The following is a 25,545-nucleotide window of genomic DNA, read 5'->3' on the forward strand; positions in this document are numbered from 1 at the left end:
ATTTTCAGTAATGAAGGAGGGGCTCACCAGAGGATGAGTGCGTGCACCACAGTTGTTTCACTGGGTTATGAGAATATACTGACAATATATTCACAATATATTGGGAATTTCATCTTTTAACCCAGTTTTCAGGGCGATTAAAAAAAACTTGTCCCAGCACCTGTTAAATACCCACTGTCACTGTATTGAATGATTCTTATCAACGGTTTTGATGTTGTGTCGGATTCCTAGGTCTCAAAGGAATCTTTTTTTCAGTGGCAGCTAATGGTTTCTTTTTTGTTATGGAAATTTAAATTCTCTGTGACAGTAGGTATCATTCCAAATACAAGGGAAACATCTAGTTTGAACCAGCTTTGTAAACAGAGAGAAACTTTGCTTAGTACTTGTAATTACACATCTGAAAAAATGTAATTTCTTGTTTACTTTTTTTCTGTGCAGCTGCACAAAAGGTCAAATACTATGGGGATTTTTATGGGCTGTCTTGGTATTTCTTGAGCCAGCGTCTCACAATGGCTATCTGTTAATATTCCCTCTTGACACTGCATTTGTTGGTTCTGTCTTGATGATATTATTTGTGTTGAATTATGCTGTCTAGACCCTGCTAATAACACTGTTGCATTAGGCTACTTTTTTTTCCTGAATAGACATAAAATAAGGACTTAAGAAGTAGGTAAGTTCAATTTCATCAAAAATACGGACTTTGTAAGAGCAATAAGAGCATCTCTTTGCCATCCTCATCAATAACAAAAGTACAATATCATGAAGTCCAAACAGCCTGCAAGCAGTGAGAGGAAGTTTTTTCCCAGTAGGGAATTGAGTTCACATGGATCAAGAGAGCAGCCTGGGGGAGTGTGAGCAAGAACTCAGCAGTGTCAAGGCTTTCATTTGACTCACAAATGTGAGTGGCTTGGCCATTTGGAAGTATAGCTTTTCTTTCCTGTATACCAACAGCATAATAAATACTGGCTGGTTTCAGAAAGGCTTCCTGCTTTATTGCTGTTTCCTTCTGGTTGTTTGACTTTTTAATCTTCTACAGGTTCATGTCCCATCAGAAGACTAACTTGGTGGGTTAAAGGAGCTGGTTTTGTCTACACCTATAATGTTAAAATTGACTGTGAAGCTCTGGGATTCACTTTCAGGGCAGATTAAGGACCAACTGAAATACTAAAAAAGGTTAACTCCATGACAGAAGTTAACTTAGCCTCTGAAGAACTTAAAATTGCTTTACAAACATTTTAGCTGCCAGGCTAGCTTGGATGCCATTCTCCCTAATCTTTGAACATATGGTGCAAGTAGACAGTGCTCATTGCATATGGAGTAGGGAACATTTCCTCTGCTTTGAGAAGATAAGTGATCAAATAGTCAGCAAAATGCACTACATAGAAAGATACCTCCTTTGATGTGGGATGATGTCTGTAAATTTTAAGTTTGGGAGGATATTCATTCTTAGCACATACCCTCACATTTGCACGGTTCTTACACTTTTTCCTGCGGTATGAGAAAAGGCTTTTGGTCTTACCTTAGCAAAGTTCTTCTTAGGGTTTTAGATTGTGCAGTTGTTCACCATAAGTCTCACTGTGTTCCTGTGCCCCTAAAAGCTGGCAGTCAAGGAATGTGTCTGGGGCGTGTGTGCAGCTAATTGAAATTGCCTTAATAGCTGCTGAAATATATATGCTAACTCCTCATTGGGGTCTGTAACTCAGGAAGCTGCAAGAGGCTGGGCTGTGTTTTTTTCCTCTTTTTTTATTGAGCACAAATTTTTTAGTGTGAGAGTCCCAACTCTACAAATTATGTTGTGAGTTTGCTTGTTCCAGGTGCCTCTTCTGTAGTTTTTGTGGTGGTTGTCATTTATCAAAGAAGTGTAACTTGGTTGTTCTCTGTCTCCTGTTGCAACTTCAAAACAGTGGTTTCTTTTCATGTAGTATTCTTGAGCATGCTGTGTTGCAAGAATCTGATTTTAATTTTTGTTCTAAAATGCGGTGCTGTTTCTTGTAATGAAAGCTATACTGCACCTCTTCCATGTTGTGAATTTTTTCATGTTTATTTAAGATACTATTGTGATTTTTCTTTAGTGAAAAAGAAAACAAAGGAAAAATCTAACACTGGATTTAATAAACATGCTGCTTTCTTGATTTATTTACCTGTATTTAGAATAATGATTTAAGTATTTAAAAATAAAAAACTTCAACTAAACAGGAATGTTTATCCCAGAAGAAGAGATTATTCTGTTAAATATGATAAAAGAAATACTGTCATGTCTTTAAATCAGGCAGGAGTAGATGAGTACAGTACTAGAGGAGTCTAACAGGAAGCTGTGATGTGCTAAAACTGGCTGAGTGTGTGGATAGAAAGCCTCCAGCTCAGAGAAGACTTCATGGTAAATCGTGCCTTTGGCTTATGGCAGGAATGCACCACTGAATAGGCTAAGTGAAGCACAGCTGCTGTGTAGCAGGCAAAATCCTGCCAACAAACAGAAGGCAAAGTTCAGGCTGTCAGTGTGTCCATCTACCTCTCCCCCACTTTCCTTGTGATTCTGTCCAGAGAGTTGTCCCATGTCTTGGAGCCAAATTATATGGGGTTACTCTGTACTGTTCTCTGTCCAAAGAGCAACAGCACAGATGGAAAAGATTCCAATTTTCCCTGGGTTGAGAACTTCTGGAGGCCTAATGGCTTATTTCCATTTTAAAGCTTGCACTATAAGAAAAAGGATACCAAATCTGTATAGGTTTACACCAAGTAGACACCTGTTGTTTTATTTTACAGGAAATGAGTTACCAGCACAGAGAGCTACTGGAACTGGACTCAGCTAATGTGAGCACGAGCTGCCTTGCAAGTCTGCAGCAGCCCATGGGCATCCTTCTTCTGGAGCATGCCCTGATGGCTCTGTCCCCTGCAGAGGAGCCCCCGTCCAAAAGGATGCGTGGGAGGACAGAGCTGCCCCCAGATGTGATCAGATGGATTGAACTTGCTAAGTAAATTCTTGTTTGAGACAATTTACTCCCACTTAGGTTTGCCCTATGAAGAACTCTGCTTTTAATGGCTTTTGGGATTTCTTTTTTAGTCTTTCTGTCTTAGAATTAGATATGCTTTTAATTTCTTCTCAGTTAATACTGTCAGTGAGAGCAGTTAGACTTTAAAACTGTGCACTCTTACGATACTGTCAGACTGCTGAAAAACATCTTGTTTATAGCTTTTCAACTGCAAGAGTTTCCATAGTTCAGCTATCACCCTACAAGATGAAGTTTATGTAGTTAAGTATGTATTTCTGATTTTACATAAGAAATACTTCCAAAAAATTACTATTTCAAGCTGGTAGTATTACTGCTTATTAAGTTTTTTTTGTTTTTTTTTTAGATAGCTTCTGTTTGCATTGATATACATCTGCTGAGCTGTTTAAAAGATTTCTCTTTTCAATTTTACTAGGCTCTACAGATCCCTTGGGGATTATGATGCCCTTCGTGGCATTTTCAGTGGTAAGATTGGGACTAAGGAAATTACACAGAAAGCTTTGTTGGCAGAAGCGAGGAATGATTATGCTGAAGCAGCTCAATATTATGATAAGGTAAAATGACAACAAGATATTTTTGTTTCATAAGTCTCTCATGACTTAAAACTAATCAAATTAGAAAAAAGTGCAATTATCTAGGCAGACAAATAAAAACACATGGGCACACTGCAACCCTGAGAGAGCAAATTGCCTGTGTTCATGGCTCGAGTTGCAGTGGGTTAAAATGAAGACAGATCTCTAACCATCTTTTAAAATGTTCACTGCTCAAAAATTTAGGTTTTCTGAAGATAGCTACCTGAAATTAATTTATGTATAAACACTGCCAAGCTTGAATTTTCTGCATTTAATTTTGCTGTCACACTCTGGTAAATGGATAGATATTTTTATGAGAATTAATTACAGTTAAGTTGTTCATGACTTAGAATTGAAACAGATTCTTGGCTGGAATCTGGCACTATTCTCCCCTTCAAATTCATTCCTTAGGCACTCTCCCAAGAAGACTGGCAAGATGGAGAGCCAACAGAAGCAGAGAAGGACTTCTGGGAACTTGCATCTTTGGAATGCTATGACCACCTCACAATGTGGAAGCCTCTGGAGTATTGTGCTACTGTTAATATTGATAGTGGAAAACCTCCAGACCTAAGCAAAATATGGAATGATCCATTTTTTCAGGTTTTTAGAGATTATTTCATTGATACTGCACCAGTTTTATCTCTGCAGGGATGTTCTACATTATTGAGATTATGGGAGAAAATCAGTTGCATTGTTTGAGTTACTTTATTATGGAAAATAGTGGAGAGTCTGATATATTTAAAAAATTGAAACAATTACTTCTTCGTGTTCATTTTGATGTTTAATTTTTACCTCAGGTCTATGGCAGATCCCATAGGATAAAGCCAGCTTTTTTGTCTTCCTTCTTCCTTTTGCAAGTCTTTTTTGTTGCTTTTCTCACTTATATTGTTTTCCTATTTTTAGAGTTACCAAAGCATGGATTTTGAAACTGGTGAAATTTATTAACAGTTTCTTGAGCTATAGGAAAAGGCTGCTGTGATTTGTTAGCAAGTAGGAATTTGTCTGAAGGGAAAATATCTTTTAAAAAATTCAAAATGTTTTTATATTTATTTGATTTGCCACTGATAACAAAAATTTAATCATCTGATATTCCATTCCTAGAAATAAAGATTGTGTTCTCACTTTGTAGGAGACATATCTGCCATATATAATACGCAGTAAGTTGAAGTTACTGCTCAGTGGGGAGAATGACCAGACTTTGCTAACCTTTATTGATGAGGCAATGAAGACAGAACAGAAGAAAGCCATTATAGAAATGCACTACAGCCAAGAACTTAGTCTCCTGTACATCCTGCAAGATGATTTTGACAGAGCCAAATATTACATTAGCAATGGCATGCAGATCTTCATGCAGGTAATAATGTCTTCTCTCTCTGGTATGGTTTTTTTGTGTAAACTGGAACAATGAAACTGGTGTTGCTATTACTGCTGCTAGATTATACTCTCAAGAGAAACACTCACTCAGTGTCAGGTGAAAAAACTTCTTTTAAATTCACTGCTTGCAATGGTGAAAAGTGAGTGAGCCACTGGAGTGCATTCTCCTGCTTTAGTTTGTTTTGTTTTGCTGATTTAATCTTTTATACATTTTTCAGATTGATTGTGCAGACAATAAAAAATTTCATTTTGTTCAACTTTTCAGGGGCCTCCTGTCCCCAGAACAAGCTTGCAAAGAGTGTTGCATTGGGAAGTTACAAATTCCATCCATTACTGAGTTTTGATTAGACTGTAGGACTTCGCTCAAACCTAGGATAGGAATTGCAGCTAGAATATGCCTCTGTGCTAGTCCAAAGCAGAGTTGCTCTCTGATTATCAGCTATTTAATTACATGTAAGAGGTTGGGTTCTAAAGCATAACATACAAAAGCATCAGATCAATAATTTGTAGAGCACTGAACAGAACCATGCTTTAAATTCTATCTTTGATTCTCTTCCTTTCTTTTCAGAGCTACTCCAGCATTGATTCCTTGTTGTATCAGAGTCGAATGACCAAACTGCAGTCTGTACAAGCTTTGACAGAAATACAGGATTTCATCAATTTTATGACCAAGAGAAGTAAAGTTTTTGATTTTTTTCTCAAGCAATTTTCCTTTTGTATTCAGTAAATGTGGTTTCCTGAACTTTGAATTTCTGAACTGCTATTTGAAGAAGCATAAGTCTGGAATGACTTCTTACAGTCTTCTTGACAATAAGACTTATTACAGTTTTGTAAGATGGGATTGAACGTAACTTTGTGTTCTATTACAAAGTTTAATTAGCATAACTCTTGTGATAAGAGTTAAGCATCTCTTTTGGAAGTGCCAGTTAAAGTTTTAAGCAAAGCTTTTTTATTGGAGTAACTTTTGGTAGTAAATAGCAGTTAGTAGAGATGAAAAAATGGATGTGTTATGTAAGTTGCACCTACTGATGTAGGCCTGAAGTACACATTTATGTGTATAAACCAAATTAGATATTAAATTTAGTTAACAGTTCCACTGTATTCCAGCATGTTCATATATGGAAAGGAAACTACCTGGTGATCATCCCAAGTGGCAGTTCACACAGATGTCCTTATGGAATCCCCTGAGCTTCAGCAAAAAACAAAAGTGATATGATGATCACTAAGTGGCATTTTTCATGCAAGCCCAGAAATGCAAGTGGGTTGCTTAATTGCAGTCTTCTGGTTTGAATGTTAGATTATATTTTGTTTAGCCCGTTTTCATGCTGTTTAGCTTCAGATGCATTTAAAATGTTCTCAATTGATTTCTAGGTAACTTAGCTTCAGAGGCTTCCCTTAAGAGACTTCTCAGAACTTGGACAAGCAGATATCCAGATGCTAAAATGGATCCTATGAACATCTGGGATGATATCATCACAAATCGGTAAAATTTTTTGCATTCTTGGGTTAGCTTAGGTTCTCTCTGCCCGTTGAGTTCCGGGAAGTGCTTTTTCTAATGCTGCTTGTTTTTGTATGGGAGAGGTTTGATCCAATGTATGACTTTTTGTTTTTTGTCTTTTTTAACTGTGGTAGTAGCTTTCTCAATATAACTGGGGAGTTTGTGTGACTAACTTGTGGTGAGGAGCAAAAGGATGTTGAGAAATGGCCAGGGAATAAATTGTATTTTGATAGGGAAACATAGATGTTAGTTTAGTCATTTTCTTGCATCAGTGACTATATGCACTGTGTAAGCTGGCCCATTTCAGCTGTTCTTGAATATATTCACTTGTAATTGAGTAGATTAGCTGCATTTAGCTCAATGAAACACCACCCAAAAGGCCAACCAGTTACGAATAAAAATACTTGGGCAGTTCCAAAATGAGGGAGCATACAAAACAAGCCCAGCCCTGTCACTCTCAGTTCTACACCTATTTATGTGAAAGTTAATGACCACTGCTTTAATTGGAGACTTCTGTTGTGCAGCTGTTGCTAGAAATAACTAAGGTTCTCTGGAGACTCCTTTGGATTAGCTCTGAAGAAAATGGAATGCTTTTTGAAATTTAAAAGTTTTCTGTCCTTGCCATAGTGTCTGTCTTTGTCCCAATTCATTCTTCCAGTGAAAATCTAGATTAGTCCGCCTTTCCTGTGTGATAACTTCTTCAGTAGCTCTGCTGATACATACTATGCTCTGTGCTTTATTTTGTTATCTCTTGGTGTCAGGAAAGCATGGCTACAGAACAGCTTATTGCAGTTCAATATTAGGCAGAATACATGGCATGGCTTACTTTTGAAAAAAGTCTCAAAACATTTATGACTTGAAGGGTTGTCAGGGTTTTAAACACTTTATGTGCTTTTTGCAAACTTTTGTCTCACCTTAAATTAGTAACAAAGATTATGCCAAGTGCCACTTCAGAGTGTAGTGCTCTCCTCTACTTTGAGTAACAGTCTACATAATGAGATGTGCTATTAAATTGGACAGGACTAGTTGTGGAGTAACAGGATTCAGCATGGATTCATGGCAATTCCCTTTCAAAAGCTGAGTGTGGTTGCTAATCTGTTCTGCAACACAGATGTCAATGTTGGCATGTATTGATGTGATAAACATTTGAGTAGCAGGTTGACATAAAATACAGCCTGGCACTCACACTAAATAATTGAGACTCCTGTTTGTTTGCAGGTCTGTGAAGCTGGAATGCAAGTTATAGCGTGGTGAACTTAGGGACTGTAGCTTGCACAAAGGAACTAACTAACAAAAAAACCCACTCTATAATGGACATTTTGTAACACTAATCTTGTCAGTTCAAGATCCTGAATGCTCTCAGGGTCAACACGATCCCTGTTAGGAGTGTCCAGACTCTGAGACCTGTGTTTAGCCCTGCTAAACGTGATAGCTGTAGCTTGACATTTTCTATTAGCTTTGTTTGCTGTTAGGCAGATCAACATTTTTGAGCATTCATTTCCTTGAATGTATACCAGAGTGATCTATATCCCTGTTGTTATTGTGCAGGTGTTTCTTTCTTGACAAACTGCAGGAGAAACTTCCCTCTGATCAGGCCAATGACAGTATGGAGGTGGATGGAGAATACAGTGCTGGTGACCAAATGGAAGTGGATCAACAGAGTGAAAACATTCACTCAATGATTAAAAGCTGCAAATTCAATATGAAAATGAAGATGATAGAAAGTGCCAGGAAACAGGTGAATTTACTGTCTGATAGCTTCCAATTTGCTGAGAAAATATATAGAAAAGGCTAGAAAAGCCTTTTAGGTGGTATTTGGTACCCTTTTGCCAGGGCAAACCTTGTCTCTTTTTGACCCTGCTGTCCTGGACATTTTGAAAGCTCAAGAAAGTCAGTTCCACAATGAAAGAAAACAAAAGGATAAATGTTAATTGTAAAGTTGATGATAACTTGTCATTTCTGGAAATGTGCCTGAAGTCCCCTTTGATCCACAGATGGTTTTGGACACTCTAAAGGGCAGATAAAGTATCTGAAATGTTTCAGTCTTTAATGGAAGGGATGCTTGCAATCAAGCATTATGCTTCTTATTTACAAATAATTTCCTCTGTACAAGAGAACAAATCTAAGTTTGATGGAATTAGTATAATTTACTTCAATCAGCAATGCTGGATTTCTTTTTTTCACAGTTTTCATTACTGCTGTTAGTTAACACTAACAAAGAACTAAAGTTAAGTGACTTAGAAATTTTGGGTTGCATCTGCCTGTTGAAATGACTGAAACAACCTTTTTGATGATGGGCCTTTGGTGTTTCAAGCTTGAGACAAGATGAATTCCTCTCCCATCTTCTAAGATGCTGCAGAAATCTGCAGTCATTAACAAGAGTTTATTTTAAGCAATGTTATAAGCAAATAGAACATTATTGCTTTGTTGACTACACATTCTTGAAGGAGTAAGTGAAAAATAAGATTTCCTTTAATGTTACTTTTGTGAAACTTCTCATCAAAACACAAACACAAGTGATTTTCTTAATGATATCTTAAATCAAGTTGTGTTTCCCATATGTGTTTGTACTGTAGAGCAGTTAAATGCTTCATGCAGCTGGAATGATTTTCTCAGTTGTTTAAACCTCTGTTCTTCTCTTTTGCTATTCAAACTCCTCCATTAGCACAAATATGGTTCTGAATGTTCAGCAAACAGTGAGCATCTCTTTGCCTTACTGTAACTTTACTTGTGTTACTTAAAGCTTCTCATCCCTAATTTGGTTGTGGGCAGGTTTTAGTTCCTCTTCAGATACATGGTCTGAAAGTTCTCTTAATCTGAATACAGAACAGCTTTGCTGTGGCCAAGAAGCTTCTGAAAGACTTGCGCAAGGAAGCCAGAGCGAGGGAGGACTGGCTGGTGAGGTGGAATTATGCCTATTGCCGCTTCACTCACAGCAGCAGCCGCAACCTGAGCTGTCCTGAACGCCTGCTCTCAGTGTTGAAAACCATCTCCCTGCTTGGTAACAGCCTTTGCTTCACCTTGTTTATTTTACAAAGTTGCTTTGTTGTCCAGTTACCAACTTTTGTTTTTGAATTCCAACAGAAGATACGAAATCTGACTATCTCAGCAAGAATATAATGGCCTTCCAAAACCAGAATCTTCTTCTGGGTACTACGTATCACATCATGGCCAATGCTCTTAGTCAGGATCCAAGATGTCTTGAGCAAATTGAGAAAGAAAAGGCTGGAAAGATATCACTAATATCAGGAGAAAGCCTTGAGAACCCTAAAAAGGTAAATGAACGGGGAAGATCTTTTAGTAATTTCAGTGTCATTATTACTACTTCAGTAGGTAGTGATGGCTATGGATAGATACAGAGCATGTAAAACCTGTCTGCTATTAGCAGTGATTTGTCCAGCAACACCAGACAGAGAAAGAAAGGGCGGGGGCAAAGCAAAAGACAACGCTGAAGTTGCTGTTTCATCCAGGTTTTGCTCTCCTGGAGTTTGGCATCACTAACATTTCTAAATAGGAGAATGTTCTTGTGTTTCTCTGTACCTGCATTTTGAGTGGAGGGAGAAGACAGAGTCACAGCAATTGCATGCACAGTGGTGAGACAAGGCTTGAGATCCTCAAAGAATGCCTTGATTTCAGCTGGGCATTTGTGACCTACTTCATGCCCCTGGACTCTTGTCTTTGATAAAGAGATATTTATAATATTGATACCTTTACTTTATCTAGGTCATTTTAATGGAAAAGTGGAATTTTTGAAGGCAGAGCACATGCAGGTTGTCTTTGCCTATTTTGGGTAGGTGTGCATTTGAAGAATACAGCACTAGACTGTGCTGCAACTGAAATAGTATTTGCTGTCAGTTGCCCCACATGCTGTGGCATTGACTTCTTGTCTGTCAGATGGATTAAGAATTTGCAATACTGCTGCTGGCTTATATCTACTAATTTCTAAAGCCACCATGAAGACGCTTACATATGGAATCAGAGAATGGTTTGGGTTGAAAATTACCTTAAATATCATCCAGTTCCAACCCCCTTGCTATTGGCAGGGACACCTTTCACTAGACCAGGTTGCTCAGAGCTTCATCCAGCCTGGCCTTGAACACATCCAGGGATGGGGTATTCACAAATTCTCTGGGCAACCTGTTCCAGCGGCTCACCACCCTCACAGCAAAGAGATTCCTCCTAATACCCAATCTAAACCTACTCTCTTTCAGTTTGAAGCAATTGCTCCTTGTCCTGTCACTACATGCTCTTGTAAAAAGTCCCTCTCCATCTTTCTTGCAGGATCACTTCAGGGAATATGAACCATATTTGTATAAAACAAAAAAAATGTTCTTAATGTGTGTTTTATTCTTGTTAAAAGTAAAGCAGATCAAGAAGAAATTAATGAAAAAAAAAGGTTTTAAATTTTCAGGTGTTTAGAAACTTAAGCAAAAGCTTGAGCTTCATTTATTAGCTAACTCTTAAGAGCATTCTTCTTTAGGCAATCTAAAGGATGAGCATAATAGTTTTTCTGTGTCAAGTGAGTAAGATTGCCATACTAGGGACTTCTGAAAGATTAAGAAGCTTAGCCTTATTTTAGCTTAGTATTAAGCAGCACTCTGACCCTGGTAGTCTCCTTCTACCTGCCTGACTATTTAATTTCACTTACAGCATTTAGTGTGGCCAAAACGGCCAGGAAAGGGATTGTCCTGCTGTGCTTGGCAGTGGTGAGGCTGCATCTCTAATTCTGTGTTCAGTTCTGGGCCCCTCACTACAAGAAAAACATTAAGGGGCTGGAGCACGTCTGGAGAAGGGCAGTGGAGTTGGGGAAGGGCCTGGAGCACAAGTTCTATGAGGAGCAGCTGAGGGAACTAGGATTTTTTTAGCCTGGAGAAAAGGAGGCTCAGGGAAGATGTCATTGCTCTCTTCAGCCACCTGAAAGGAGATTGTAGTGAGGTGATGCTTGGTCTCTTCTGGCGTGTCCCAAGTGAGAGGGTGATATGAAATGGCCTTAAGTTGTGCCAGTTAGATTCAGATTGGATATTAGAATTTTTTATTTTATTTTTTGATGAAAGAGTGGTCAGGCATTGGAGTAAGTTGTCCAGGGCAGTGGTGGAGTCACCATCTCTGGAAGTGCTCAAGAGGTATCTGGATGTGACACTTTTAGATGTGGTTTAGGGGTAATTGTGGTGGTGCTGCGTTGGCAGTTGGACAGATGATCTTGAAGGTCTCTTTCAACCTTCATGCTTCTGTGATTCTGTAAAGAATCCTGTCAAATCATCCATTGCATGAGCTGCATTAGAAATGTATTATGAATATTACTATATTTATAATAGAGAAAAAGGCATCACATTCAAAATAGTTTGATGCATGCTTTTTGAACACAAATTCCAAGTGTAACTGTTACGCAGATGTTGTAGACATGTCTTAATAGGAAAAAACCCTGAAAGTTTTATTATATTTTCTGTTAACTGTTTCCAAAAGTTCCAGTAACGTTAACATTTCTGCAGTGACACAAATTGCGCTTAACATAGCCAAAGACTAATCTAAGTTTATTTATTCCCATTGAAAATTGTGGAAACTAAAGTTCTGGAAATCACTACTAGAAATAACATCCCGATTTTTTTCCTTTATATCAGCTGCTCAGAACATCTTAAAACAGTTCAAGTTTTATCTACTCAAGACTTTGCAATAAAGCTCTAGTTTCGGAAAGGGTTGTTCAATGCTACTTTAGCACAAATGTGTGTTTTTTCCTCTTATGGTTGAATTTCAGGTGCTGGCAGGTCTGAACAAGAAGGCTTTTCAGTGTTTCAGCTGTGCTGTGAGGAAGTCTGAAGAGGAGGTGCAGTCCTGCTCCATGGACCATGTGGACATGGTGGGAGTTGTCGATGCATATATGACTTTGATCAGCTTCTGTGACCAGTATCTGCGCAGGGAAGAGGAAGGCTTGCTTGGTTAGTCAGGATCTCTCCTAAGCTTGTGGGGTGTATTTGTCTGTGATCTGTGAGCTTTTACTGTACCCAGGAGATCTCCGTGAGCAGCACAGCTTGAATTTCAGTGGAGCAGTTTGACCTCCAGTTCAGCATTATTTGTATGCCTTTTTTCACCTCCACTGTTCCTGCTACCTTTGGTACTAGTAGATCACTTGTATCTCGCTCTTACTTGTGATAAATATATCATATCCAGCAGATGCTTCCCTTGTTCCTTCCCAGACCACAGCAGCCTTGTCTTTAAAGCAGGCAAGATACCAGCAGTGATGCAGCTTCCTGATAAAGCTAATCCTTACAGTCCCCAAGTACATGTGTTGCAGATGTGTGCAGTTCAAACAGATGGGAAGGAGAACAAAGCAAAAATACAAAATACACTAGATAAAAAAATACCTAATTGTAAAGATGAATGTTTCAGATGATCAAAGACATGGAACAAGTGATGGTGTTTCTGATAATTCTTGTTTAATGTCTCTTGGCAGAAATTAACACTGTGGATCTGCAGCAGTTCCCAGCTATTGTGGTGGAGAAAATGATAAAAGCTTTAAAACTGAATTCCAGAGAAGCCAGGCTGAGATTTCCTAGACTGCTCCAAATAATTGAAAGATATCCAGCAGAGACATTGGGTCTAGTGACACGAGAGGTTAGTTGCTTCAATTTTTCTGGCAGCAAATGCTGCTGTAAATCAAATTTTAAAGGTGGAGGTGGGATACATAGAGAGCTTAGACTGGTAAATTTTGCTTCAGGGAAATCAGATAAATTTTATCCCATCATTGTTCCTTGTCTTTTCTATAACTTACTGGGTCTAATTAATGTGGACAGAAAAATTTTCTTAGAAATTTAACTTTTTATCATTATTCTGATTCCAAATGTTTGTTTGAGAGTTGCTGGAGAACTACTGTGGTATGCTTGGTCTTTTTTTTTTTTTTCCTTCAGAACAATCTAAATGGGCTGACAAAGGTGGTTAGCATTAGGGTGAGGAATGTATCTTATTCCTGTAGACTGAGTTTCCTGTATGCAGGAAGCCAGCAGCTTTTCCAGACTCATTCCATGTCACCCACCTTTCTCTGTCCTTCTTCACTTCAGAGATTACTACAGCTTTGTCTTCCTTTGTATTTCCCACTTCCTTCCTTCTTTCCTTCCTTCCACAACCTGTCTCTGCATTGCCGTTCCATGGCAGGATACCAGGAGCCTCCCCTGCTGTGGTGGGACAGATAAGCTGGGACCTTCTCTGTGACTCATGCCTGTTCCTGCCTTGGCCTGCCTGTCTTTCCAAGCCCATGTCATTGTGCTGCTGCTCCCAGAGCAGCAGGCCCTTTGAGAGAAGGAACTCAAGTGAGGCAGAAACTCGGGTTAGTTATCCCAAGGAACTGAGAGAATAGCAGAAATGGCTGAGGTGCACAAGGTGTGGCCATGGAGAAACACCAATAGTTCAAACAGAACCTGACACCAGCTGACAAATCTCAGTCAGAAAGGGAGTTCACCAGGCATTTATTTATTCTATCCTCTGTCTTTCTGTGAAATAGATACTAGCAGTCTGATCTTAAATTCTGTTAGAAATGCCTAAAGATGAACAAAGGACAAAACTGTGATAGTGTGATAGGAGTTTCAGTGTTCTCCTTCCTGGCATTTTTTACACAAATCAGGACTTCAACCCAATGGTGTTGGAATTGAATTCCTTCCGATTTTTGAGTTGTTTGTATATGATGATCAAAAATTATTGTATTGCATCCAGAGACAAAAGCCACAAGTTTGAGTGTAAAGCCTCATATTGATCAACAGGCTGCAAATCTTTATAATGGAAACCCTATTAAGCAGCAGTAGTGGTGGTAATAGTAGTAATAGTAATAATTAAATCTGTGCTTCACTGGGGGATGTTTTGCACACCTAGTGGACGTTCTCTGTTTCCTTTTCACATTTCTCTGTCAGGCTGCACCACGGAGCAGTTTTGTTTGTTTGCTGTTTGGTATTTTTGAGGAAGACCAAAGATGAAAGCAGTGTCTGTGTTTTTGCAGCTTTCCTCGGTTCCCTGTTGGCAGTTCATTGGTTGGATTAGCCAGATGATGGCACTACTTGACAAGGATGAAGCAGTAGCTGTACAACATACTGTTGAAGAGATTGCAAATACCTATCCGCAGGCACTCATCTACCCTTTCATGATCAGCAGTGAAAGTTACTGCTTCAAAGATACTGCATCTGGCTGCAAGAACAAGGAGTTTGTAGAAAGGTGAATTTGCAATTGGGAGTAACTCCTTTGTATGTTTTTTTTCCAGGAGTGGACAGATTCATTTATTTTTCCTACACAAATCCTTTTCTTTAGTGAGCACGAGAAATATTAGAGGGTAATCTTGAGTTTTTGTTTAAAGACACAGAGAAATGCAATACATCAGCTCTGTCAGTGTCAGACATACTCAGGTTGGTGGCACGAAATTTTATGATGTGTTGGGAACATACAGTCTCCAAGCTGTTGAAAGTTAAAAGTTTTCCCACAATAAAACAAAAAAAAAATCACAGAGAGGCAACCTCTTTTTCTTTGTAATTCTGTGGTATTGAACATTTATCATCTTTCTAATACCAAGAGGAAGCAGCTATATTTAAATAGAATAGACACTCATATCAGACTTCAGAGAGGCCAGTGAAATGGATGCAGGTTATCTTGGGAACTGCTCTTGGCTGTAGTGTTCTCTGCTTATCCACTGTGCAACATGCAGCTTCTCTTACAAGCTTTCCCTTGTCCCTTTTGGCATGCAATAACACTTGCGTTAATCCCCAGGCAAAAATCAGTTTCTATCACACAATGCTGTAGAACCACTCTTAAAATTTTGTGTGTCTTTTTTCCTTTTTCTCAAATTTGATACATTTGCTGAATAAATTTTTGCTTAAAATAAAAATACAAAATCATGTGTTTCACAGACAGTATCACCCTTCAGTAACTGTTGTGACAGGGCACGTGGTCTGGTCAGTGCCTCTGTCTGTTTGAAGCATGCTTTCCACTCACCCACCAAATTCCTATTTTCATAGTGGGACCTATAATTAAAAAACTGGCACGTTTAGTCAACATATAGACAGTCATGCAGCCCAAGAGGGAATTCTGAGGGAGTCTTACCTAACTATGCCTGAATTGTTTTACCAGATTCTTGTATATAACAGACAGTCTAGATCATTGCTTATCTGCAGGCAAGGTGGTGATGGTAGTTGCTGTTGCATTGTGATGTATTTTTTTCTTCTATTAAAGGATCAAGAATAAGTTGGATAGAGGGGGAGTAGTTCAAGATTTTGTTCGCTCCCTGGAGCAGCTCTCTAATCCTGTAATGATTTTCAAGGTAAAGTGTATTTTTCCCCGCTTCTCCTTCATTCCTCTCCCTCTGTTCAGAGGAGCAGGTGCTGGGTGGAGCCTGATACAGTTAAGTTGACACCAGAGCCACAGGAAGTGGTTCAACCCAGCACCAACTCATGATGATGATGATGTCGGGGTGCTGTCAGCAGCTTTCACTGGTGATAGACTCCCTCATGGTGCCAGCTGGATGTTCTGCTCCAGCCCTTTTCAGCTTTCCCCTTCAGGGTCTATGCCCTGCCCCATGGTCAGTCTTATCATTCTGAAGCCCTTACAGAATTATAATTTGTGGCCATCTTTATAATTTTGGACAACTTGTGTTCAGCTACTTGTGTTCTTATGCCCTTTCCCTGCTGGGCATCCCTGTCTATGTTCTGGCTTGTTTGTCCAAACAATTCTTGTCCTGTGATTTGTGCCACTCCTGGCCTCACAGAGGCTTTCTTAGCACTAAACACTATGGTAGTAAACATAATTATCATAATAAAATAGAAACATTTTTATCAAGACATAGAATGAAAGGAAAATATTTCCTCAGTCTTTGGGTTGCTCTTTTTTGTCAAAAGACACACAGTAGTTGACTATTAGTAAATACAGTAACCCCAGTGCAATCGGAGTGGCCTACTGAAGAGCAAGGGGTCAATAGATCTTCTCAGTACTCATCCGTTTTCTTCTCTTTGCAGGATTGGGTTGAGGATGTCAGAAATGAGTTGTCAAAACATGAGAGGAACAAAAAGAAACTTAAGGAAATGTATGAAGGAATGTACAAGAATTTGGGAAATTTGGACACTCCTGGCCTTGGATTAATGAGGAAAAGGTTTATTGAGGTATATGTGGTTACTGAGTAGTGTTGTCATCATGGCTTTTTTAGAAAGCAATAGAAAGTCAAAAGAGGGAACCAGATCACAGCTTTTACAGGTGCTGCAGGACTTGATGAGACTTGATCTACTCAGGAGTACAGGACTGGGATTTCTTTGCTAGAAGCCATGGACTTAACATAGTTCACTTTCCACTTCTAACTGCCCTGCAGGGATAAATGTTCTGTCTTACACAGCTTCTACCTCTCCTGTCCTGCATGTTGCCAGGTTCTTAGGACCTGAGCCTCTAATCATCCGTGGGAATCTGGCTTTGTTTTTTGTTCCCTGCTGCCAAGGATTTATGAGCACCTTAGGGAGTTTTGCTGTATTAAACTACTCAGATTGGCTGCTGATACAAAGTTACTTATACAGAAGAGTTACAACTATGAAGAATTAAAGAAAAGACTTTACAAAACTGACTGAATTCCAAGGTGTGAAAATCAGCATAGAAAATGAAGTGATGCATGGGGCAAGAAAATGTAATTACCCTAGTATCATATAGAAATTCTGCATATTTTAGCTGACTATTGCAGTTGAAGAACAAAATCTTGATTTGTGATGGTTTGTGATGGTTCTTTGAAAACATCAGCTATGAAAATTCAAGGGCAGTCAAGAAAGAAAAGCAAAGTTCATCATTATTACGAATAGAGAACTAAATGGATTTGTACATTGGCATAGCAGCCTTCTCTGACTCTGGCTTCTTGAACATTATAGTCCTCCTCTGCGGTATTCTCGGCACAGACACAGTAAAATTGGATGAGGTTCAAAGTCACAAGAATAATCAGAGGTACAGAGTAACCACTGCATAAGCAACTTTAGCATTCCTCCAGCTGGAAAAGATGCAGAGGTGCCAGATACAGTAAAGCTTTTAACATCAGTCCCATGGTTGGACTTGGTGAACTTACAGGACTTTTCCAGCCCTAGCAATTCTATGATTCTGTCAGGAGTGCCGAACAGGAAGTAAATACTCTATGGAAGTGGCAGGTTCAGACCAGTGAGAAGTGTTTCCTCATTCAGTGCACACTTAGGTGCTGAACTCCTTTTGCAGGGTATTAGGTGTTTTCATGGGTTCAAATAGCAAGCAGGCAATAGCACGGAGAGGGGGCGGTGCTTTAAGAGTTTTTACATACAAATGCACACTCCCGGGTCCAGAAATCCCTGAGCTGCAACTTGCTGAGGCCAGGAGAGTGATACTCCTGTGGAAGGAGCATCCTGACTGCTTGTACTGTATGTGCATAGCCCCATGGCCAGGGCGGGGTGCATCCAGCTGTCTCCCATTGTGGCCATCCTTATGTCACATTAGCATTAGATAAACTAACCTGGGTGTCTGTAGGGAGATTCCTTCCCGGTGAGTGGGAAAGGTGGAGGATGAGAGTAAGGTGGAGTCGGGAGGAGGTGAAGTGATAATGAAGCAGAAAGGGTAATTGGGAGTTTAGGGGCACACTAGCCCTCTGAATGTGTTGCTGTGAGATAAGATGGGTCTTTGATGATAATGACTTCAAACTTAAGAGTGGGGGATAAAAATATGCAGGATGTGCTGGTGACAGTGATTGGGGGTAGGGAGAGGGGAGCAGCTATACAGGGTACATGCACAGCAGGGGACATAGCAGGCATAAACACAAAGGCTGTTTGGATTATTTGTGTGCCCACACACACAAAAAAATCCATGGCTCTTTAAAATGCTGAAATGTGCAGTGTTAGATGATACAGAGAGAAGAGCAAGGGAGATGCTGGAGAGGGATATAACAGAGGGGTTGTTCCCCTCTGTTAAAGGGAAGAGGGAGAGCAGAGAGTAGCTGCAGAAGAGAGTCAAGGTGATGGTGCACGGGCTCTGAAGTCTTTGCTTTTATGATGCATTATTATGAAGAAACAAAGTGTGCTGTGAGAATAACTGTATCATTTCTAATGTTCTTGCTGGGGAAAAAAAACAAGTTGTCTCTCTTGACCGACACGTAAAATTACTCTACTAAGCAGAGTACTTCAGTCTCATAATCTGGAAATAGATTTAGTGATAAAGATGTTTTTGACTGTAGCAGTCTCCTCAAAAGGATAATGTTTTTTGCATTTTCATTTACTTCAGTGAAATAGCTGTCTCTTCATAGCTTGGTAGAAAAATGATCAGGCAATAAAAAAAAAATCTTTCCAAGCCATTAATACCAGGTCCAAGAAGGAACATTTGGTTTTTCTAGAGCCTTGAATTATGAATACAGGAAGTCAATTCAGTTAACTATTTGTTGATAGTACTTACTTTGTTCATTAAATGGATCCATGTCCAAAACTTTTCTCTTTTCCTATACCAGGATATTTTAAATCCTTTAAAATATAGGTTTATGCATTGTGTGTCCAAAATTATTGCTAGGCAGTAATAAATCCACAAATAATAAATCCGATAGTAAATAAAACATGTAAAACATTTCATAGAGTCACAGAATGATTTGGGTTGGAGGGGACCTTAAAGATCATCTGGTTCTAACACCCCTGCCATGGCCAGGGGCACCTTCCACTAGATCAGGTTGCTCAGGGCCCCTTCCAACCTGGGCTTGAACACTTCCAGGGATGAGGCATCCACAACTTCTCTAGGCAACCTGTTCTGGTTTATATTAAGAATTTCTTCCTAATATCTAAACAAGCTGTGAGTATAGATAGGAAGGTACCCTTTTGGTGCTCTTGGGTAGTTTCTAGCACCGTGTAAACAGGATTCTTTTCTATAAATGACTGTTAGGCTTTTGGGAAGGACCTGGATCATCATTTTGGCAGAGATGGTTCAGAACTGTTGGATATGAAGACTAGTGACTTTGATGTGATTGCAACTTCTCTCCACTCAAAAATGATCAAAACCTATAAAGAACCTGGGAACCTCAAAGAATGTTCACCATGGATGAGTGAATTCAAAGCTGAGTTCTTGAGGAGTGAGCTGGAAGTTCCTGGTAAGTTCCTCTTCAGTGACAATAGTGAATTGTCCCTTATAAGAAAATTGCTCTTGAGCTTTATTTCTTATATTGGCTATATGACCCTTCTTTCTAGCCTTAAGCCTTATCTGGGCCTTACTTGAAATAATTCCGTTCACTCATTATCTCCTAATTCTGTTCTTAAACTGTAGTCCTGATTTTTAAAATTGTATCTAAGCTTGTATCTCTTACCTAAGAATTTAGTATTTTTCTAAAGGCCTGACTCTGGGAAATCTGATATATAAATCTAATACGTGTTTAAATCTAGTTCAAAAAAGGTTGTATCTTCTGAAACCAGCAAGAGCTCAATTCTAACAGCTAAACAAGGAAAGGGTGTCAGTAATTCACAGATAAAATCATACTGTTGGATCTTTTTTATGCATTTAAAAATATTTTATTCATGGCTGTCATTCTACCAGTTTGACAAAACATTTGGATGTGTGTTCTGGTGTTAAACACACTTTAAAATAACATCAGGCTATGTACTAATGTATTTTTTCCACTACCTCTTCAGGTCAGTACGACGGAAAAGGGAAACCACTGCCAGAGTACCATGCAAAAATCTCTGGATTTGATGAACGGGTATGTTTTTAAGATTGAGTCAAAATCCTGTGTGGTATAAATCTGTGTCCATATAGCAGTTGAAGAATTTGGTAGTAAAAAGGTCATTGCTTATTTACACATCTTGCAGCATACAAAGGAAGGGCTGCAAGTGGGCATTTGTTTTTCTGTTATAATTAAGTAACTTGATTATGTCATCTAGGAACTAGAGATATGCTTAACTCCAGCAATGATTCTGTAAGACCAAGTCTTCTGTCACAAATATTTTTCTTTTTCCTGTCTTTTTCCAAGATAAGTGTGATGGAATCCTTGAGGAAGCCAAAACGTATAACAATCCGAGGCAGCGATGAGCGGGAGTATCCTTTTCTTGTCAAAGGTGGTGAAGACCTGCGACAAGACCAACGCATTGAACAGCTGTTTGATGTAATGAACATTATCCTTTCCCAAGATGCTACATGTAGCCAAAGGAATATGCAGTTAAAAACTTACCAGGTCATTCCCATGACCACAAGGTAGGTGTGTATCTTGAAGGGACAGAAATCCTTATGTTAACATCAATTAATTTTGGGATGCTGGAAAATGAGAATTTTGTGTGCCAAATTCAAATTGAGAGTGTTTTGTGCCTTGGCTTATTTTTTTTTTTTTTTACTTTTCCTTTTAAACAACATTGAAATTGCTTTGTCTGGAAACTGTTTTTTCAGAGTATGTTTAAATTGGTAGCTTTTAACCTTCTTTTAAGAGGTAATATTGCTTCCCACTTTGTGGCGTTCCTCTAAAGCTCAGCTCTGAGCTACTTGATATCTCTGACTTACTTTGTTTCAGACTGGGACTCATCAAGTGGCTGGAAAATACTTGTACCTTAAAAGAATTCCTTAAAAATAGCATGTCTGAAGAGGAAGATATCAGCTATTACAGGTGATGCTTGGTTTATCTGTCTGCTTTAATAGAAACCACTACTAATGTGTTCTTGGATAACTGACAGTCTTGTGGCAGGATTTTCTTTTACTTCTTTTTTTTTTTTTTTTGTAATTAAAGAATAAAAGAAAAGCATTTATAAGCAAGGAGGCAGTTTGTACTTCCTGACCCAAATTAGTAATTGGCAACTGTTTGTTTAATGAGTGCCATTGTAGCTGGAATATCCTCCACCCAGCTTGTTTAAACAAGAGACTTATAATTATAATCATGTGTGACGTCATTATCATCACCATTTCCTTATCAGAAGATTGATTTTACAAGCAGAGGATTTTGATCTCTTGATTTGATCAGGCAGGAAATGGACTTAGGTCAATGAGGGGCAAGGGAAGGGAGCAGAGGCAGAGCTATTGAGAACCTGGGTTCAGCAGTGAGTCAGTGATGGGGGATGGAACTTGGCAGCAAATGCACAGAACACAGCTGTAACAGAGCACTTTCTCTGACTTGATACAAATGCTGGATTTGAATAAATTATATTGCTTTCTCGTGATTGTAATTGCAAGTTGAATATTTATAAAATTGGTTTAATTCTGGCATTTCAAGCCTAGTTCTGTCATGGAATTTACAAATGTGGTTTCATTTACAAATGTGGTTCTCAGTTACATAATCTCTGTTTGGGTTTGTCTGAGTATTGTTGTCACCATTTATTTTTACTAATTAACATTTATGGGGCAGGTTAGAGGAAACTCCAATGTGGAGGCTGGACTCCAAAGAGTCTTTATTTCTATGGTTATTTGATTTGTGAGCAGTTTAGGAACTGCTAGAGTTCCTGCATTACTGCTGTCTGATTCACTGTTGTGAACAGCAGTGGTATTATGTTGATCTCAATTCACTGAGTGGGAAAGTGAAAGAAGACTCACATGGAACCATCTCATGAAGGTAGGAAATTTAGAATATGTTCAGTGTAGAAGATCAGTGTCTTTTCTAAAAGCAGGTCATAATTTATTTAAAAAAAAAAACCCTTTGCTTTATTGTGTATATAGACTTTAATATTTTCCCATATGTTGTTCAATCAAGACAATTAAGACATTTTATATTAAGGTATGGTTAAGTGACAGCACTCACAAAGGAAAATTTTGGTTGGGATGGGGGAACAACTTTCTGAATTTTTGAAATCCTTTATCCCAAAGTGATGGGCTACAGTCTATAACTGATACATGCTTCTTAAATGGAAATGGTATTCTCTATCTCAAAACATACTTTGGAAGGAAGAGAGAAGGTGGCTGCTCTGCCAAGTTGCTGCCTCTGAAATAGTTTAAGGTCTGATGTATTTAGTTAAGATGGGAGAAAAATGTCAAATTATTTCCTAAGCAGTGCAACTAATGAATACTAGCTTCTTATGGATTAATACCCCAAGTTCAAGCACCCATTCCTCCTCTCTTGTGCACACTGAGGAGATACCAAGCTGCCTTCCTGCATTCCCTGCCCATTTGGAAGGACAAAGGGCAGTATGTACTGTGGTGGACTACATAATGCTTCTCAAAGGATACAAGACTGTCAACAATAACTTTCCCTCCCTGGAGAAATTATTTTGGATCTTTCTTCTGGAGGTACTTACAGTACCTATTGACAAATTAACACCTTTGAGATGTCTAATCTTCTGTCAGATGTGACTGAAGTGTGTTCAAAGCTGGGGTGAAGGAGATGAATGGATCAGCCTATACTCTGCATAAACTTCATTTCCATAGCAAGGCTAGAATTAATGTAGGCTGTAGCTTCCTGACTTTTCCTTTGCATAAAAATCTAATGGGTCAGAGCAGCACACAGCCTGTGGATAACGAAATAGAGAGTGGTGAGATCGTACAGGGAAGTCATCAGTGCTTTTCTTTCTTTGTCCCTAGCCCAAGAGGACCTCGTGCTACCTATTCTGAGTGGCTGTCCAGGATGGGTGGGAAAGCACAGGGCATCTCTCGATACCATGCTATGTACAGGTAGGTTTCAAAAGAGAACTGCATGTGAAATACAGAAGCTAGAGTGTGCACACATGCAGAGATGTAGAAATTCCAGGGGAAAAAAGTATGATCTGCATCATAATATGATGGCTAGATCTGATTTTTGCTCATTTTACTGCTTTGTCTTCCTGGAGATGCTTTGCAAAATTCCTCTTGCCAAAAATCCTACCAGAGTACAGGAATGCTTCCAGAAGCTTGCTCACTTCCTTTAGAAAGTGTCTAGAAGCAGATGCTGCTCTTCAACTTTATTTTCTAGGCGTCTTGTTCCTGATTATGCAGTTAGGTAGGCTGCCTCAGAGCCCAAGCATCTGCTAGAGTTGGACAGAGAAAATCATCCTTAATTCACTGAGAATTTAAGAATATTTGATGGTTTAGGTTCTGACTTGAACATCCTCTCAGAGGAATTTCCACATCTACCTAGATCTAGCTCTGTGGGTGGTAAAGTGAAGTGTCCAGAGCATTTCTTATAAGCTCATAACCTGCTTAACCAAGTGTCTTGCTTTTTAAAGGAAAACTTTGACTTGTTTAACTGAATTAATATTTGTATTCAGATCCAGAACGTGCTTTTGAAGTAGTTCTCCATCACCCCCACTCATCTTCAGCCTGCTGCACTAAAGGACTGTCCTCTATTTCTCAATTCTGCTCCTTTCAGAGGGAAGTAGACTGGAAGGAAAGCACCCAGCACATGTCAGCTCTCACAAGCATTCAGAACTGGATATAGGCTAGGACAAAGCCTCCTTCCCCAAATCTGCATGGCATGAGTGCCCTCAGCACCACTTCTTCAGTTCTGTTGCTTCCCCTCTGCTGCACTATTCTCTAGTGTCAGTATAGCCTCAGCCTGCTGCTGAGAGATGTAACTGGGGCCTTAATTTCTCTGCTTGGAAGAGACTGTCCAGCCAGAAAGCACATGATTGTATTGCTTTATTAAAACTTAACCCATCAACTTAATTTGGAGGAAAATACACAAAATCTCATACTCTTTTGTGTTTAGAAATGTCACTTAGAAATGTCCTAACACTTTTGTGTTTGGAAATAACTATTGGGAGAAGGAGGGAGGATGGGGCACTTCTAATGCCAGATAAAATTTAGGGGATGAGCCCTCTGTGGCTTGCTGTACTGTTTACTGGAGTAAGCACCGCACACTGCTGCGGTCATGAGCATATCTTGACTTTCAACATCCAGTGGGCTGTTATTTCAGCAGCCACCTTTATTTCTCCACTATTTGCAGGAATGCCAGCCGTACAGAAGCGGTCACATCCTTCAAAAGCAGGGAGAGCAGCGTTCCAGAAGACCTGCTACGGTAAGTGCTGCTGATGGCTGCACACTGTGAAACAAATGCTGGTGATCTCTGCATTCAACAAGCGAGTTCTGTTTTGTTAAGGCGAGCCTTTGTGAAAATGAGCACATCTCCTGAGGCTTTCCTGGCCCTGCGCTCCCACTTTGCCAGCTCGCATGCACTGATGTGCATCAGCCACTGGATACTTGGGATTGGAGACCGGCATCTGTCCAACTTCATGATTAACAAGGAGACAGGTGGCATGGTGGGAATAGATTTTGGATACGCTTTTGGTGCAGCTACACAGGTATTTGTTTTCAACTAATTTGTTACAGCTTTTGCATTTGTTATGTGCAATTACTCCTGTGTTCTCAGTACTAAATTTAATGCTCTTCAGTTGCCATTGTTCTGGTGCAAAATAATCTTGACAAGTTATTTCTCGTCAGTTGAATAAAATATCTGAGTCCAGATATTCTCAGACAAGCAGTGAGCTGTAGAACTCCACAGAGTCAATATGGTGGTGTTTTACGTGGTTCAACCGTGGTTTCAACCACTGTCACTGAATACTCATGACTAGAGCTTTGATGTCACAACTTGGTTCAGTTCTACTTCTGCGCGTTATTTTCAGTGCAGTGACGAAGAGGGTTTCAAAGCTTAAAAAGAATAAAATATTCCCGTCTAATCCTTCAGTTCCAAGGCTTCTTACTTCTTGTTTTCTTTTGACTGTCCTTCCCCTTGGCTAGTTTTTGATTGTGCCAGAGTTGATGCCCTTTCGCTTGACTCGCCAGTTTGTTAATCTGATGATGCCGGTGAAAGAGTGGGGACTCATTTACAGTGTGATGGTGCATGCCCTGCGGGCTTATCGTTCGGATCCAGACCTCCTCATCAGCACCATGGATGTATTTGTAAAAGAGCCTTCTTTGGACTGGAAGGTGGGGTTTTGTCCTCTTTCATTTTTCTTCATGTGAAAATTCTTAAACTGTAATAAGAATAAAACTGATGAAAAAGGAAGTATTCCTTGAGGCTCACTCTCAGTACTCCTTTTATCTTTCTTTGTTTTATTAAGTTCTCGGAGAAACTGAACTTAAAAGTATTTAAAACTATAGAATTCTGTATTGATGCACAAAAAAATAGTAGCATATGTCTGTGTTATCAGTCTACTGTTCTTTATCTTTCATGATAATCCTAAAGGCATGGGTAACTCCTGATCACGTTATGCCACTTACGGCA

The 25,545-nt window shown here is 39.3% G+C and overlaps 1 protein-coding gene across 1 annotated transcript in view; it reads left to right on the forward strand.

The window, feature by feature from the left end:
- The window catches only part of PRKDC (protein kinase, DNA-activated, catalytic subunit), an 82,402-nt gene that overhangs the window by 55,015 nt on the left and 1,842 nt on the right, over positions 1-25,545 (forward strand). Inside the window, 22 exon segments of the mRNA XM_068189224.1 lie at positions 2,764-2,972; positions 3,424-3,562; positions 3,992-4,180; positions 4,710-4,934; positions 5,523-5,631; positions 6,326-6,437; positions 8,001-8,190; positions 9,279-9,453; positions 9,537-9,727; positions 12,205-12,385; positions 12,901-13,061; positions 14,434-14,645; positions 15,654-15,741; positions 16,433-16,576; positions 19,329-19,533; positions 20,069-20,136; positions 20,407-20,627; positions 20,938-21,030; positions 22,929-23,018; positions 24,268-24,339; positions 24,421-24,622; positions 25,059-25,247. Coding sequence (XP_068045325.1) covers positions 2,764-2,972; positions 3,424-3,562; positions 3,992-4,180; positions 4,710-4,934; positions 5,523-5,631; positions 6,326-6,437; positions 8,001-8,190; positions 9,279-9,453; positions 9,537-9,727; positions 12,205-12,385; positions 12,901-13,061; positions 14,434-14,645; positions 15,654-15,741; positions 16,433-16,576; positions 19,329-19,533; positions 20,069-20,136; positions 20,407-20,627; positions 20,938-21,030; positions 22,929-23,018; positions 24,268-24,339; positions 24,421-24,622; positions 25,059-25,247 — 3,465 coding nt within the window.

The sequence above is a fragment of the Anomalospiza imberbis genome, chromosome 1 (assembly GCF_031753505.1).
Source record: "Anomalospiza imberbis isolate Cuckoo-Finch-1a 21T00152 chromosome 1, ASM3175350v1, whole genome shotgun sequence".
Lineage (NCBI taxonomy): Eukaryota > Metazoa > Chordata > Aves > Passeriformes > Viduidae > Anomalospiza > Anomalospiza imberbis.